The 14,402-nt window shown below is 41.4% G+C and overlaps 2 protein-coding genes across 2 annotated transcripts in view; one reads left to right on the forward strand and one right to left on the reverse strand.

Moving 5' to 3' along the window:
• Positions 1-2,563: 2,563 nt before the first annotated feature.
• On the reverse strand, positions 2,564-12,445 carry Fcf1 (FCF1 rRNA-processing protein). The gene is made up of 8 exons (XM_055593151.1): positions 12,382-12,445; positions 12,065-12,132; positions 10,627-10,698; positions 9,760-9,908; positions 6,641-6,713; positions 5,527-5,614; positions 3,728-3,822; positions 2,564-2,693 (listed from the first exon to the last, which is right to left on the reverse strand). The coding sequence occupies exons 1-8, from the start codon at positions 12,382-12,384 to the stop codon at positions 2,645-2,647; spliced, it is 597 nt and encodes a 198-aa protein (XP_055449126.1). The 5' UTR covers positions 12,385-12,445; the 3' UTR covers positions 2,564-2,644.
• Positions 12,446-12,478: 33 nt separating this feature from the next.
• The window catches only part of Arel1 (apoptosis resistant E3 ubiquitin protein ligase 1), a 52,352-nt gene continuing 50,428 nt past the window's right edge, over positions 12,479-14,402 (forward strand). Inside the window, exon 1 of the mRNA XM_055593016.1 lies at positions 12,479-12,647. The gene's annotated coding sequence lies outside the window, so the exon portion shown is untranslated. The remainder of the gene's footprint in view (positions 12,648-14,402) is intronic.

A 14,402-nucleotide genomic window follows, 5' to 3' on the forward strand; every position in this document is an offset into this window, starting at 1 on the left:
ATAGGCAAATGGCAGCTTATAAAGGTAAAAGAGGAAACCCTGTGTTAGGATGAGGTGTTTCATTTTAATTGGGCATGTTAACTAGGATAGCCAAGGGGGCTTTTGATTGCTGGACTTCAGTACCTTCAGAGCTGGATCTTGGTAGTCAGGCTCAGGAGGAGGAAGTAACCAAATAAGGGAACAGACAATGGGTCTAGTTTTAGGAATGTAATCTAACAGTTTTTAGAAAAGTAGAGGGAATGGGAGAGAAGGACAAGGCCTGCCAGAGGCATGCTTGCCATGTTCAGGCTGGCTAGAGTCCCCTGAAGAACTTGTCTCCAAAACCTAAAAACCAAAACAAACACAAATACAGCAGTCCCCAGTTTGAATGGTGAAAGATTTCATTTTCTCACTAAGACCAAGAGCAGAGAAATACGATAATCACATTTGAGATGAGTTGAATTTTTTACTCTCTAAAATGACATATTGAAAGCCAGGTGGTGGTGGCACATGGTTTTAATCCCAGCAGTGAGGAGGCAGAGGAAGGCAGATCTCTGTGAGTTTGAGGGCAGCCTCATCTACATAGCAAATTCCAGGATAGTTTGACCCTACCTCAACAAAACTGCTAATCATGTTGAGTACAACATGATGGATCACACCTGTACTCCCAGTCCTTGTCGATAGAGGTGGGGAGACTAGGAGTTCATACTTATCTTTGGCTACATGGTGTGTTGAGGTTGGTCTATATGAGACCTTGTCTAAAAACAAAAAATTGGTGTGTTATTAATACTCTATAATTTTACTTCACTTATATATAGAAAAGTCAAGCTCATAGAGACAAAGCAGAATTGGGTGTCAAGGAAAAGCAAATGAGTTATTTAATGGGCATTTTCATATCCATTCTGTTTGGGAAAGTGAAGATAGAAAAATGGGTAATGGTGGTAGTTTCTAGGTCAATAATCTTAAAGTCACTAAATCTGTTCTTTAACATTTTTTTAAATGAGGTAGGTGTGGTGGAATATACCTCATTCCCAGGAGTTAGGAGACAGGCAGAATCAAGAGTTAGAGGCCATGCTGGCCTACAGAATAAGGACCTGTGTCAAAAACAAAACAAAAATCCCCAGAAAGACTGGGTGTAGATCAGTGGTAGAACCTTCACCTCGATGCTCAAGGACCTGAGCTCAATCCCTAGAATCCTGTTGCCAAAAAGTGGTGAGCCGAAGCAGAGACCAGACAAGCACACTGAAGAAACCAGCTGTGCACTGTGGCGCATACCTTCAATCACAGCACTAAGGAAAGCAAAGGAAGGCAGATCTCTGAATTTGTAATCCAGCCTGGTCTACAGAGCAAATGCCACCAGAGCCAGGACTACACCGAGAAACCATGTCTTGAAAACCAAAAGTAGAAACCAGCTGAGCTACTTGGAAGAGCTCAAAGCAACTGAGGCAACTCTCCAATCTGCTGAGCTGCCTTCAGGCTGTGCAGTGTGCTCCAGGTTCCCAGCTTTTTTTGGGAGCTGTCACCTGTGCTGGGGTGGGCTTTGGTGTCACAGTTGTAACCCCTCACCCATATTCCTGTAAGTAACTCCAATAAAGTGCAGTTTCATCAAGTTGGATTTGGTGTCATCCACACTTTGGTCTGTTCTGGGCTCCCTATCACCCCTGATATGTGTGTCTCCTCTTCCCAGAAGTCTTAGGTCAAAACACCAAGTCTTAAAGTTTCTCTGGCAGTTATCTGAGCAGGCCAACATACTCATGTCCTCCACTGTACTGTCCATGTTTCCATGCTTCTGCTCAGTCTGCTCCGTGTCTCATCTGCCTTGCCTCACTGACTTTTAAGATTCACTCAAACAGGAGCTGGAGATGTAGCTCAGTTGGTAAGAAGCTTGCCAAGAAAGCAAGCACTGGATTTGATCTTCAGCCCCCCATATACCTTGGGTGTGGTGGTGCATGCCTGTAATTCCAAAATGAAGGAGGTAGAGGCAGGAAGATCGGGGGTTCGAGGATAATCTTCAGATATACAGGGAAGCTAAATCCAGTCTGGCATACATAATCCAATGCTCCCCCCCCCCAAAAAAAAAAAGCAAACTAAGTAACAACAAAAACCCAAAATTACTCAAACATCCTTTCCTCCCTTTCTAACTAAATGAAGAAAAAAAATTATTCCGTTTCTTTCTTTTTAAGACAGGGCCTCAAAAAAAAAAAAAAAAAAAAAAAAAAAAGCCCTAGCTGTTCTGGACCGCACTATATAGACCAGGATAGCCTTGAACCCACAGAAATCCACCTGCCCTGGATGCTTCACACTGTCATTTTGCTACATTAAAAGTGTATAAGGAAATCATATTTTGTGAACAACCACTGGAGCATCTGGTTTATAAAACAACACAGTTGAGCCCAGTGGTTCAACTTCTATTTCAGGCATCTTACTGTCCATAACTTCAGCTCCAAGGGGATCCAAGGCCTCTGGCCCCAACAGGTACTTGTACTAACATGCACATCCTCACATGCACACATATATAGACACCTAAAAAAACCGGAATATTTTTAAAAGATGCAGCTATTTTTAAAATTGAGACAAAAAAAAAAAAAATCAAAAAGTAAGTTTAATTAATCGACAAGAGAGAAAGTTGGTCCAGGAAAGGCAGGTGAACTTTGTTGAGCAAGAATTAGAAGCGAGGGGCTCCATAATCGTCTGGCATCCGCTCGATGTTGTATCTGATCAGGAAGGAAAGTAGACACCGTAAGGGAGAAGGTATGGCACAGGGCCCATGACTCATCCCGCCCTTTGCTCTCAACACTTCTTAAAGTCAGTGGGAGCTTTTTTAGAGGGACCCAACAATTAATGACTTACACCAAAATGCTGACTGTATTACCTTTGTTCTTCAAAGCCACAGCATTAGCAAAGGCATCTAAGGACTTGAGTCCAGGGACATCTAAGTCATCCTGTATTTTTTTTTAAAGATTTTATTTATTTATTTAATGTATATGAGGTCTCTATCTGCATGTGCACCTGCATGCCAGAAGAGGGCATCAGATCCTAGTATAGATGGTTATGAGCCACCACATGGTTGTTGGGAATTGAACTCAGGACCTTTGAAGAGCAGACAGTGCTCTAACTGCTGAGCAATCTCTCCAGCCCTCACCCTGTATTTTTATCAATATACTGTTCTCTCGCCAAGTGCAAGAGCTGGGCACAGAAGTTTTATATTATAGGGCAGACATGGGAATATCCAAGAAGTTTTGTCTATAAAAGTTTCCCAGATGAGGTGTTAATCAAAGACTATTCTCTCTCTTTCTCTCAACTGGCCTCACATGCACTGAGCAGCAAGAATGATTTTGAATTTCTGGTCACTATTTCTCCAGTGTTGAAAATACAGGTGTTCTACCATGTCCAGTTTTAGTCCATGCTGGGAATCAAGTTCCCCTGGAAAATCTTCAAAAAGGATATTTCTACACAAAAGGCCAAGGTTGACTTAAAACTAATGCTTTGTATAAAGCAATGCACGCACTTCTAATAATCTTATTGTAACAAGCAAACAATTTGATGTTTGCTAAATCCTAAATGTTATTCCTAAATCCTATCTTTATCTTCTGCCCTTATTCTTGCTATTTTGCCCCATTTCTTCAACTGTAAATATAAACATGTGAGTGTAATTTCTTTGAAATCATCTATGACTTTATAACCTGTTTTCACTTTAATTGAGGACCAATTATGTGCCTCTAATCACTTTCCAATAGCAACTTCTCACCTATGGTTAGAAATGTACATGATAGGAACTCCAGGGATCTTCCGGATTCTTCGTTTGAGGTCACGGTCAACTGTGGCCACGATATAACATTTGTGCTGAAAGAGAAGATGCACAGATGTTTACCATGGATTCACAGAGTATACGAATACACAACCACTGAACAGTCCCTCATCTTCACAGTTACTAGCAGAGACCAAGGAGATATTTATAGAAAAAAAAAAATATATATATATATATATGCTACCTGGTCTCAATGTAGTCTTATGAATCTTGAGGGGAAGAAGGTAAGAAGTGTTCATAAGCTGCAAACTGTTGTTTCACACACGGGAGGGACTGCCACAGTTAAGGCAGACAAGTCCTTGTTTTGGGAAAATGCCCCAATGGACCTCATGTAATGCCTTAGACTGGAGGGTACATACCCTCCTTCCTCTGCTCTTGTGGCTTAGGTATACTCTGAAGTTCTTTAGTGGTGTAAGTAGACAGCCCCTGACCAGGAAAAGAATCTCTATAATTCAAAACTGGAGTTTAGCTTAATATTAATTATCAGCTGAAAGCTTTTTTGTTATCATTTACTTCATTTACAAATCTCCACTGAATTTTATAGAATATCTATCACCATGGTGGCAGCTGTGATGTGGCCCCATCTATGGATCAAGTACTAAAGGTCAGAGTAGTCATTAAATGAAGATGGTAATCCTTAGCAAGGGTCAGGCTCTTCCTCTCTTCATTCCTTTCTTTCCTTCCCCAGTGTTGTGGCTGGGGATCAAACCCAGGGCCTGGTGAATACTAGGCAGCACTCTACCACCGAGCTATAACGACAACCTGAGAAAGGTTCTTATGTGAGCAGTCAATAGTACATGTTCTTGTGTTGTTTGAGGAGCAGTTAAGAATGGAAAAATTAGAAAAGGAATTAATCCAGTGTATGTATGAGATAGCACCCTGGGAGATCCTGTATGGGATGGAAATAATTCACAGGGTGGCAGAATATGATATATTATTATAATTACATGGATGCACTTAAGACACATTCAATGGAATTTGAAGAATAAATTGTCCTAAATCACATACCAACTTAAGGCAGATGTTGGGATGTTTCTATTTTGTTTGAGACAGGCTCTCATTGAGTAGCCCTGGCTGGCCTGGAACTCATTATGTAGATCAGGCCTTGAATTCAGAGACTGGTTTGCCTCTGCCTTCAATGGGCATGGTGCTGAGATTTGAAACCACATTTCCTTCCTAAGCACATGCTCTTCCCATTAAAACACAGTTGTTTTAAATCTACTTTTTCAAGTAAGTGGTATTTAACAACCGCTACATACATCTGTGTGCGTATTTCTAAAAAGATCCAAGATACCTTACTGAGCTGGAATATTCAGGAGAAAATAATTTATACCCTTTTTCTGGGAGAGGGATCTCACTGTGTAGCTGGAACTGGCTATGTAGACCAGGTTAGACCTAAATTTAGAGGTGCACCTGTCTTTGCTTCTAAAGACCTGTGTCATCCCACCTAACTCCTGCCTTTTTTTTTTCTTAAAAAAAAAAAAAAAAAGATTTATTATTTATCTATTTAGTTGTAAGTATGTGTTTAGTGTATGTGTGTGCACCGTGTGTGGTATCTGCAGAGGCCAGAAGATGTGTTAGCATATGAAACTGGGCCCTCAACAAGAGCAGCTAGTGCCCTTAACCACTGACACATCACCTCTGCAGCTCCAGCCTGCCTTATTCTTTTGTTTTTGTTGTTATTTCTTATTCATTATTTTTTTAGCACAAGGTAAACATTTAAGAGGTGATGATGATACCTGAGTTACTCTCTGTACCAAGCAGTCATCGGCATAGGTTCCTTTGTGTGTGCATGGCAATCGGTCAAATCTTGGATCCTTGGCAATCCTGCAGGATTATAAAAGTGGATTAAAGAAAACAAGCAATCAGAAAATTTTCTCTGTCCAACCAGTAAAGCAAAGGTAACACAGTCTCTGTGATCTATGTGGGGTCACAAGGCACTCTCACCCCTGAAGCTTCAACTGTCAAGCTTACAAGGCAGCACCATCACACCCATGGGCTGGCAGCCCTTGGGCTCATTTACTCAGCACCAATCTCTTATGTTTTTGTATTTCCATTTCACAGAAGGGAAAGGAGGGTCAGATATTAACTTGCTCAAACCTACAGAGTTAAGAAAAGCCAGGAATGAAAATCAAACCCATCTTAAAGATGTTTAGGACGCTGTCTCACAGAAATACAGTGTGAGACAGGCACAGGGACAGTCACTACATAACCCATCAGCAATATGAAGGCTAAATATATTTTTCTGTGTCTGTCTGATTACAAAAAGAGAACTGAATATATGAATATGGGAGGACCATGCAGGTCAGTGAAATGTAAATGGGTATAAGACCCAGGGAAGAAGATAGAGATGGGTTTTCCTGAAACTTTCTAGATCTGCATTTACATAGAAGGTAGTTTCAGCCATCATTCTTGTGTGAGAATAAACTGTGTGAATGTGGAGGCGTTAGACGGTTTTAAGTTTCCCAATGTACGTAGTACAAGCTGAGCTCAGATCCTCAGGGAAATAGCAAGTTTTCTTAGCTGCTTGGCCATCTCTCCTTTTTTTTTTTCCTTCTTCTTTTTTGTTTTTGTTTTTTTGAGACAGGGTTTTTCTCTGTGTGGCCTTGGCTGTCCTGGAGCTCACTTTGTAGACTAGGCTGGCTTTGAACTCACAAAGATCTGCCTGCCTCTGCCTCCCTGAGTACTGGGAATAAAGGCATGAGCTACCACAGCCTGGCTTCCAGCCTGTTTTCAATTTTCCTTAATTTAAACTACCTGGCCAGGAAATCTTTAGTTAGCAAAGAGATGAGGTGTTCGGAAAGTATCTTCAGCATACCATGGTACAGTAAATCTACACTAAGTCCTTCCTACCTTAGTGCCACCCGATACTTCTGTCCCAATTTCTCAATTTCAGCCATTACACAGTCAGTTATACAAGGAATACCTGAAATAAACAAACAAAATGCAGCACAGAAATAATAACAGAACTTGTAAAGATATCCTCTGAATTATATTTAGTTTAGTCTGTAAAAATCCTGTAGACTTCTGTAATGACAGAAGAAAAAGTCCACTGAAATAACCAGAAAGAACTAAAAGAGATGGGGCTGGAGGGATCGCTCAGTGGTTAAAAGTGCTCGTGGCTTTTCCAGAGGACCTGGGCTCAATTCCCAGCACCCACATGGCAGCTCAGAACTGTAATTCTAGTTCCAGGGAATCTGGCTCCCTCACACAGACACGGATGCAGTAAAAACACCAATGCATATAGAATAATAACCAAAAATAAAAATAAAAAAAGGAACTAAAAGAGTTGGGCATGGTGGCAAAAGCTTGTAATTTCAGTTCTGATGTCGGAGGATTCAAAGTTCAAAGTCTGCCTGGACTAGAAGAAGCTCAAGGCCATCCTGGGCAACTTGATGAGACCCTGATTCAAAATAAAAAGTAGGAGTGAGCTGGGCACGGTGGTACACACCTGTAATTCTAGCACCCAGGGAGTCAGAGGCAGGTGGGTCTCTGTGACTTCAAGGCCAGCCTGATCTACAGAGTGATTCCAGGACAGCCAAAGCTACACAAAGAAACCCTGTATAGAACAACAACAACAAAACAAAAAGTAAGAGTATAAAGTAAAGCAGTATAGCGCCTGCCTGATATTCAGGAAGTCCTGGGTTCAATCTCAGCACCCAGGATTGGGGAGAAGGTGGGGGTGATGTACACTTGTAATCTGAACATTAGGGAGGCACATGCAGAAGGATCAATATTTCAAGCTCATCCTTAACCACAGAATGAATTCTAGGCCAGGATGGACTACATGAGATTTCGTCTCAAAACAATAACAAGACAAACAAATATGCATGTATTTTGTTTGTTTTCTGTTTTTTCCAGATAGGGTTTCTCTGTGTAGACTTGACTATCCTGGACTCACTTTGTAGACCAGACTTGCATTGAACTAAAAGAAATCTGTCTGCCTCTGCCTCCCTGAGTGCTGGGATTACAGGTGTGAGCCACTGTGCCCAGCTAAAATTACATGTTTAAAAAAGAGATTATGTAACTAAAAAAAAAAAAAAAAGATGAGCCCCATCTACATATACAGACAAGGCAAAGCACTCAGGGTCTATTATTAACTACCACTAGGAACAAGAAACTAAAATGTGATCTCTACACACCGTACACATGATCAGAAATACAGCAGTGAAATGTGCCTCAAAAAACATCACTCTGAGTAAAAGACCGAATAAGACAGAGAAAGAACTAGATCAATGCTAAGTAGCGATGGGGAAAGTAGGGAGCACTACTCATTGTGAGGTGTAATGGCTAAAGGTACTGGGATTTCTTCCTGGAGCCTACTTCCTTACTCCTCTGCAGGCCCTATGCTTTCACTGTTAGATGGCTGTGAAATTAGTTTTCTTCAAGCTCATACTGCCTTCTGGTTCCACACAACTATTCTCTGTTCATTTAAATTTACTTAGTTTTTTTTCCCCTTGTCTTTCAAAAGCATTAGTATACATTTAAAAATATTTAAATCATATTCATTTATTTACTGGAGGAAGGGTTGAGACCATGTGCTGCAGTATATATATATGTATGAAGGTCAGAAGCAGACTTGTAGGAGTCTGTTCTTTCTTCCAATATGTGGAATCCTGCACTCAAACTCAGGAGGCTTGCTACAAAGTGCCTTTACCTGATGAGACATCTTGCTGGACCCAGTGTATCTGTTTTTTTAAATATCCTCTTAAAAATATTTAATATGCATAAATGTTTTGTGTGCATATACGCAAAATTGTGTGCATGGCTGATGCCTGTGGAGGTCAGATGAGGGCATTGGACATCCCAGAACTAGAGTTATAAATGGTTGTAAGCCACCATGTGGGTGCTGGGAACTGAATCTAGGTCCTTTGAAAGAGTAACAAGTGCTCTTAACTGTTGAGCCATCTCTCCAGCACCACAATCTGCCACTCCCATCAGTTTTATACTCATTCATTTATTGTTTCTTTGAGACAGGTTTTCTCTGTGTAGCCTTGGCTGTCTTGAACTCACTCTGTAGAATAAGCTGGCTTTGAACGCACAGAGATCTGCCTGCCTCTGCCTCCCAGAGTGCTGGGATTATAGGCATGCATCACCATGCCGGGCTCTCAGTTTTATTTTTAAAAGAACCATTTTTGTTGAACAGCCCATCTCAGTATTATTCTTTAAAATGTTTACTAAACATATTGAAAACAGGTGTGCTGTCACCTGGGTTTGTTTAATTTCAGATTTCATTTATGAAACACAGGCAGAGAGAATTTAGTATAATTCTGAGGAGGCTTGGGTGCTTTTTTGGTGTATGGTGGGGCAGAGCTGGGGAACAAATCCAGGGATCATGTACATATCATGCAAGTGTTATCCCCTGAGCTTACTCCTGCCAGTAGTCATGTGACAGGTGGCTTTATGCTAAAGCTAGTCCTTATTTACATTTTTATAAAACCCAGACCAGGAATATAGGTCAGTGGGAGAGTGTTCGCCTGGCATACGTTGCGATGCCCCAAACCTAATACCCAGCACCACAAACACACCTAAAATACAAAAACCAAAGAAACCCTGGGCCAAAGGGAAGACAGGAATGGGAACTGCAAATTCACCTCAGTGTATAACACTTGCACGATACGTATACGATCCCTGGATTTGCCCTCCAGCTCTGCCCCACCACACACCAAGAAACTTCTGGCTCAGGTACCATAAATGGAAAAATGTTTTATTTAGCTTTCCTATAGTGGAATGGAATGGAGAATGTATCCCAATGTATATACCAAAAATAGATTTCCATTTGTTCAGCACTTTAAAACTCAGGTTCAAAACTGATGTCTCTAAGGACAGTCAAAGCACTGTTTTCTAAATTGGGAAAATTTAATTACTCCTAGTCAAGTATTCGTTAGGTCTCAATTTCTCTTTTCTTATGAATTTAGATAAATATGATTATTCTGACGTATGTCACAGAAGCATAAAAGTATGATACTCACACTTGGCATACAGACAGTCCATCATTGACTGCACTAAGTCCAGTTTGGCTTTAATGGAGAAGTTGATGAAGTTGGTATCAACGAGGATGTGGTAAGGTGGACCCAGCTGTGTATTATACTGGAAGAATAAGCAGGAAGGATGTTGGGGGCTGAAAGGAGTAAGAAAATAAGATCACAAACTAAAGTCTACATTGATAAGACTGATGTTAATGAAACCAAAATTGAAGTATCTGGGAAGGTTCACTACAGATAAATATCCTTTTCCCTTGTTCATTGCAAGTAAGAGTTTAAAAGAAGCCAGGAAAGAGGCTGAAGAGATGGCTCAGCAGTTAAAACATGTACTGCTGCTCTCACAGAGGACTACCTAGCACCAACACCACGTGTTCATAAACTGCCTGTAGCTTCAGGAGGTCCTATGCCACTAGCCTCCCTGACACTGAAACTCACGTGCACATGCTCACACACAGACATACACATGTCCACACACACAGACCCACTTATACACATAATTTTTTTAAAAAGGAAATCTTTAAAAAAAGAGAGTTAACAGCAAGTTTGCCACTCTCAAAATTCTACAATGGTTGTAAGGAATGTAAATAGATTGTCTAGTATTAGATCATGTATTATAGCAGAGCCTGTAACTCATCTAAAAATCCATGATGCTCAAGCATTATTGTGTGAACAGTATCTGCTATGACAATATAGCTTCCGTGAACCTGGAGCAGGTGGGAGATTTTTTTTTTTTTTCCATCAAGTACTGCTAGGATCACAGTCGTGCGCCACTGCCCCTGGAAAGCCTGGAATCTTAACATGGTTTTTAGAATCTCTTGGTTTTAATGGAAAACTTCAAGATTTTTTAATACTCACACTTCTCTTTCCTTCAGTGCACTGGGATCTTTCTTCTCTTTTTTTTTAGGCTTTAATCTATCCTTTTCTTTACTGCAAAAAAAAAGTAAATTCAGAGAAGAAAAAAATGATGTAGTTAAAATTTCACTTGGAAGTTTCACTTTGTTGAGGATGTCACTCAGTGGTAGAGTACTGGATTAGCATGTGTGAAATCCTAGCTTCAACCCCTATTACTTCAAGTTCCATTCTTTTTCTTTTTTTTTTTAAGCCACAAAAGAAATCCAATTTTGGACTTCATAACAATATCAACATACACTTTGACAGCAAGTAAATATAACAGGAAGTAGCCTAAAAATATCAAAATTAAGCAATAAGGCCAATAAACTAAAAAAATTGTTAATGAGTAAATTCTAATTATACTATAAACTTTTTCTTACTATTTCTCTTATCAATGATTAAAATTTAATTACAAGAGATGCCCATTACTCTCTTGTAATTAAATTTGGTTATGCTCAAACACATTATATACCTGTTTTAAAATGTCATAAGATTTATTGTTAGTATGCTAATAAAAATCCACTTCTAAGAGGCTGTGAAGAGGTTAATATTAATCTACTGAAGACTTCTGAATAGCTCCAGCTGCCGGGGAGGCAGAGGCAAACACAGCTCTATGAGTTTGAGGTCAGGTCTACATGGCAAGTTCCAGGCTAGTCAAGGCTACATAGTGAGACTGTCTCAATAAACAAAAAGCCAAACCCAAACAAAAAAGATTCAGATCACCAGTATAGGGGCAAAGTTTCTCCACATTCTTTATAAAGGCCTGAAACATAACACACATCTAAAATGAAGGCTTAACCACAAAAAAATTATCATTCCTAAAAGATAAAAACATAAAAATCCATATCAGAAGCTGAGAATAATAATTTTGTAGGCTTTAATGACCATTACCTTGTTCTGAGACTCTTACAAAGAAGAGCAGTCTTTATCTAATTAACAGTTCACTCAGCCTTTAGTGATGCAGGGAAACTGGTTGGGCCTTCTTCTTCCCCCAGACAGGATTTCTCCGTGTAGCCTTGGCTGTCCTGGAACTCACTCTGTAGACCAGGCTGGCCTCGAACTCAGGGAGTGCTGGGATTAAAGCGTGTGTCACCACCGCCGGACTTTGAATTATCATAATTTATAAAATGTAACTAACCATCTTGGAATTTTCGTATCCTCCCTTTTAAAGGTGAGTGTCAGGAACTGGAAATCGAAGACTCACATGGCGTGAGCTAACCGGCTTTTATAACCATGACACCTTGCTCCCCGCCCTCCAGAATGTGTGGATATAATTCCATGCAATACAGATCTAAGGCATAATAAGCAAAACAACAACGACAAAACAAATTTTACTACTTAGCCCATCGTGACTGCTGTATCTCTGGTCAGTTTAAGAAACCAGTTGGTTCTGGCCACTCACAGTCTCTCATCTCTGAGGCTAAGCATTCGCTTCATAGTCGCATATTTCCTCGTTTTCTTTTGCTTCCCCTTGAAACGGAAGTTTTCGAGTTAAGAGCTAGAAACTGCATCCTTTAAAGCTCCCTTCTAATTTTCTTGTCCCTTCTTTCCCCAAACAACGCCCAGCCCCTCTCCCTAAAGCAGAGGTCCCTTCCAGCAAAGACCAGCATGGAATAAACAGAACACACGGGAAGCGCCGAGGCTACATCTGGCCAAGGGCTGAGCGCCCATTCGACCCCCAAAGTGTGCTGACGACGTTCTTTCTCCCACTCCCCTCACCATGGTCACGCCGCACTCCTGCTTCTTCCGGAATCACTCACAGCGCGACACTTTTACATCATCCATATGCTGCTTCCGGCAAAGGCCAACCCGGAGGCGGAAGCCGCTCTGGGAAACGGAACAGCTCGAGCCGGCTCTTAGCGCCGGCTGAGCTCGACGCTGGGGGCGTTCGGGGGTTGGGCGGAGGGCAAGTTTTTTGCTGGATGTGGCCGCTGCCTCCACGGATCCCAGAACTAGGACTTGGCCACGCCGCAGCCCCAGCTCGGGTAACGTTTCCCTTCACGTCCCAGCCGAGGCAGAACCCAGCCGACCGGCTGGCACCAGAGTTGCAGAAAGCGAGCAAGCGGGGACGAGGGGTCGGAATCCTGGGCTGCCCCGTGGTTTGCCAATACATTCTGTTTATCATCCGGCACGTCAAGGCTCTGTAGTTCACTCCTGAGGCTCTGGTTGTTGCTTGGTTTTCCTTGATTGGCATGGCACTTAGTGAGGCTTGGGTGGACAATTCTTTGGGAAGAGAGGGATGTAACAGCGCTTGAGCACGCCCCTTCCCCCATCGTGTGTGTGTGCGAGCAAGAGTGTGCAGGTGCGTTCAGAGCAGAAGCCAGAGGAAGTTTGTTTTCTTTATACTACTGTCTATTTTTTTTTTTTAAGTCAGTCTGTCTCACCGAACTTGGAAACACCCCCAACTTCACCCGAGCTCGTTTGCTAGACTGTCTGGCCAGAAAGCCCCAGAGTTACTCCCGTCTCTGCCTCCCAGCACCGGAGTGACAGACACACACGTCTGGCTTGATTTCTACCCAGGTCCTGGGCATCCAAACTCAGGTCTTCTTGCCTGGTTTGCAAGCACTTTACTCACTGAGGCAACTACCCGAGTCGGGGCAGCCTTCTCTAGATGATCACAAGAAAACAGGTGCATAAGCTTGTATATGCAACTACCTACCACGCCTGGAATGCGATGGAACCATTGATATTTGTTGTGAAGTCTGGCGTGCTGTCCTTAGACGGGAGAGGGAAGATTTGTGAGAATGAGACAGATACCTTCCGCGGTGTTTGTTTTTCTTGTCTGGTTTTTGCTTTTAGTGCCTGCGCTGTATTCTAGTTATTTTTCACCGTCTAGAGAGATTTCTTTTACCCCTCGAAAGTCTGTGGAAGGCGATGGCCAGTTTTCCTGAAAATGGATGTGCGTTTGCATGTACACACACTCTTAACATGCAGCTTCTGAGGCTTCTAGACTATGTAAACTTCATTTCACTTGGCACTGTCACCTTCACAGTACCTCAAATACCTTTGCTTTACTGATATTGAAGCTTAGTTTGGTTCTAAAACCCGTGTTTTTCTTATTGCATGGATTTAATCTACAGTTTTGCTGGGTTAAAAAGATCTTCACTGTTTAACACCGCAAGACAGTGCATTGGTTATTGGACTCTGGAGTTTGGCTGCGGTTTAAACCCTCTTTAATGTTGCTTGCTTGCTGTATTCCTTGGGGCCATTCGTTGGTGCCTCTCTCTTTGTAAAGCTGAGATAATTTTCACAGTACCTGTATTACAGGAATGTCATCAGGACTTGTGTTTTCACACCCATAATCAGTAAGTCTCTAGAAAAACTCTTTTAACTCTTAAGTGTTTTCAGTCATTTCATGTTGGGTTTTTCCAACCTGAAATGTTATTCCACTTGCTTGTTAATATATATTTTTACTATCTTGAAACTTGAACAAAAACTCACTAAATATTTAGGTCTCTATAAGGGGTCATTTTGTGTTGATTTGGATGTAGAACTGATGTCCTTCCTGCTGTTCTCTTTTAGATACACACATGTGTTCAGGTCTCTCTGTAGTCACCTGTGGGTTGTGAATTTTGGGTGTTGAAATAATTTTATTATTGACACATCTTCAGAGATTTTCTGTTTCTCCTTCGTTACTCCCACTGGAAGTTCCTAATATTCACAGAACAGATTGTCTCTGCCCGGCTATCATTCCTGGGTAGAGTAGCAGCAGCAGTTTTGGTTTTGTTTTTAAATTGAAA

This window comes from Psammomys obesus, unplaced genomic scaffold (assembly GCF_907164565.1).
Source record: "Psammomys obesus unplaced genomic scaffold, mPsaObe1.curated_primary_1811, whole genome shotgun sequence".
Classification (NCBI taxonomy): domain Eukaryota; kingdom Metazoa; phylum Chordata; class Mammalia; order Rodentia; family Muridae; genus Psammomys; species Psammomys obesus.

What these genes read in the sequence shown, in the direction of transcription:
- Fcf1 (XM_055593151.1), bottom strand. An exon ending in GGACTGTCTGTATGCCAAGT is followed by an intron (nt 6,714 to 9,759) that starts GTGAGTATCATA and finishes TGTTTATTTCAG; the next exon opens with GTATTCCTTGTATAACTGAC. An exon ending in TGGTACAGAGAGTAACTCAG is followed by an intron (nt 3,823 to 5,526) that starts GTATCATCATCA and finishes CTTCTCTTTCAG; the next exon opens with CACAAATGTTATATCGTGGC.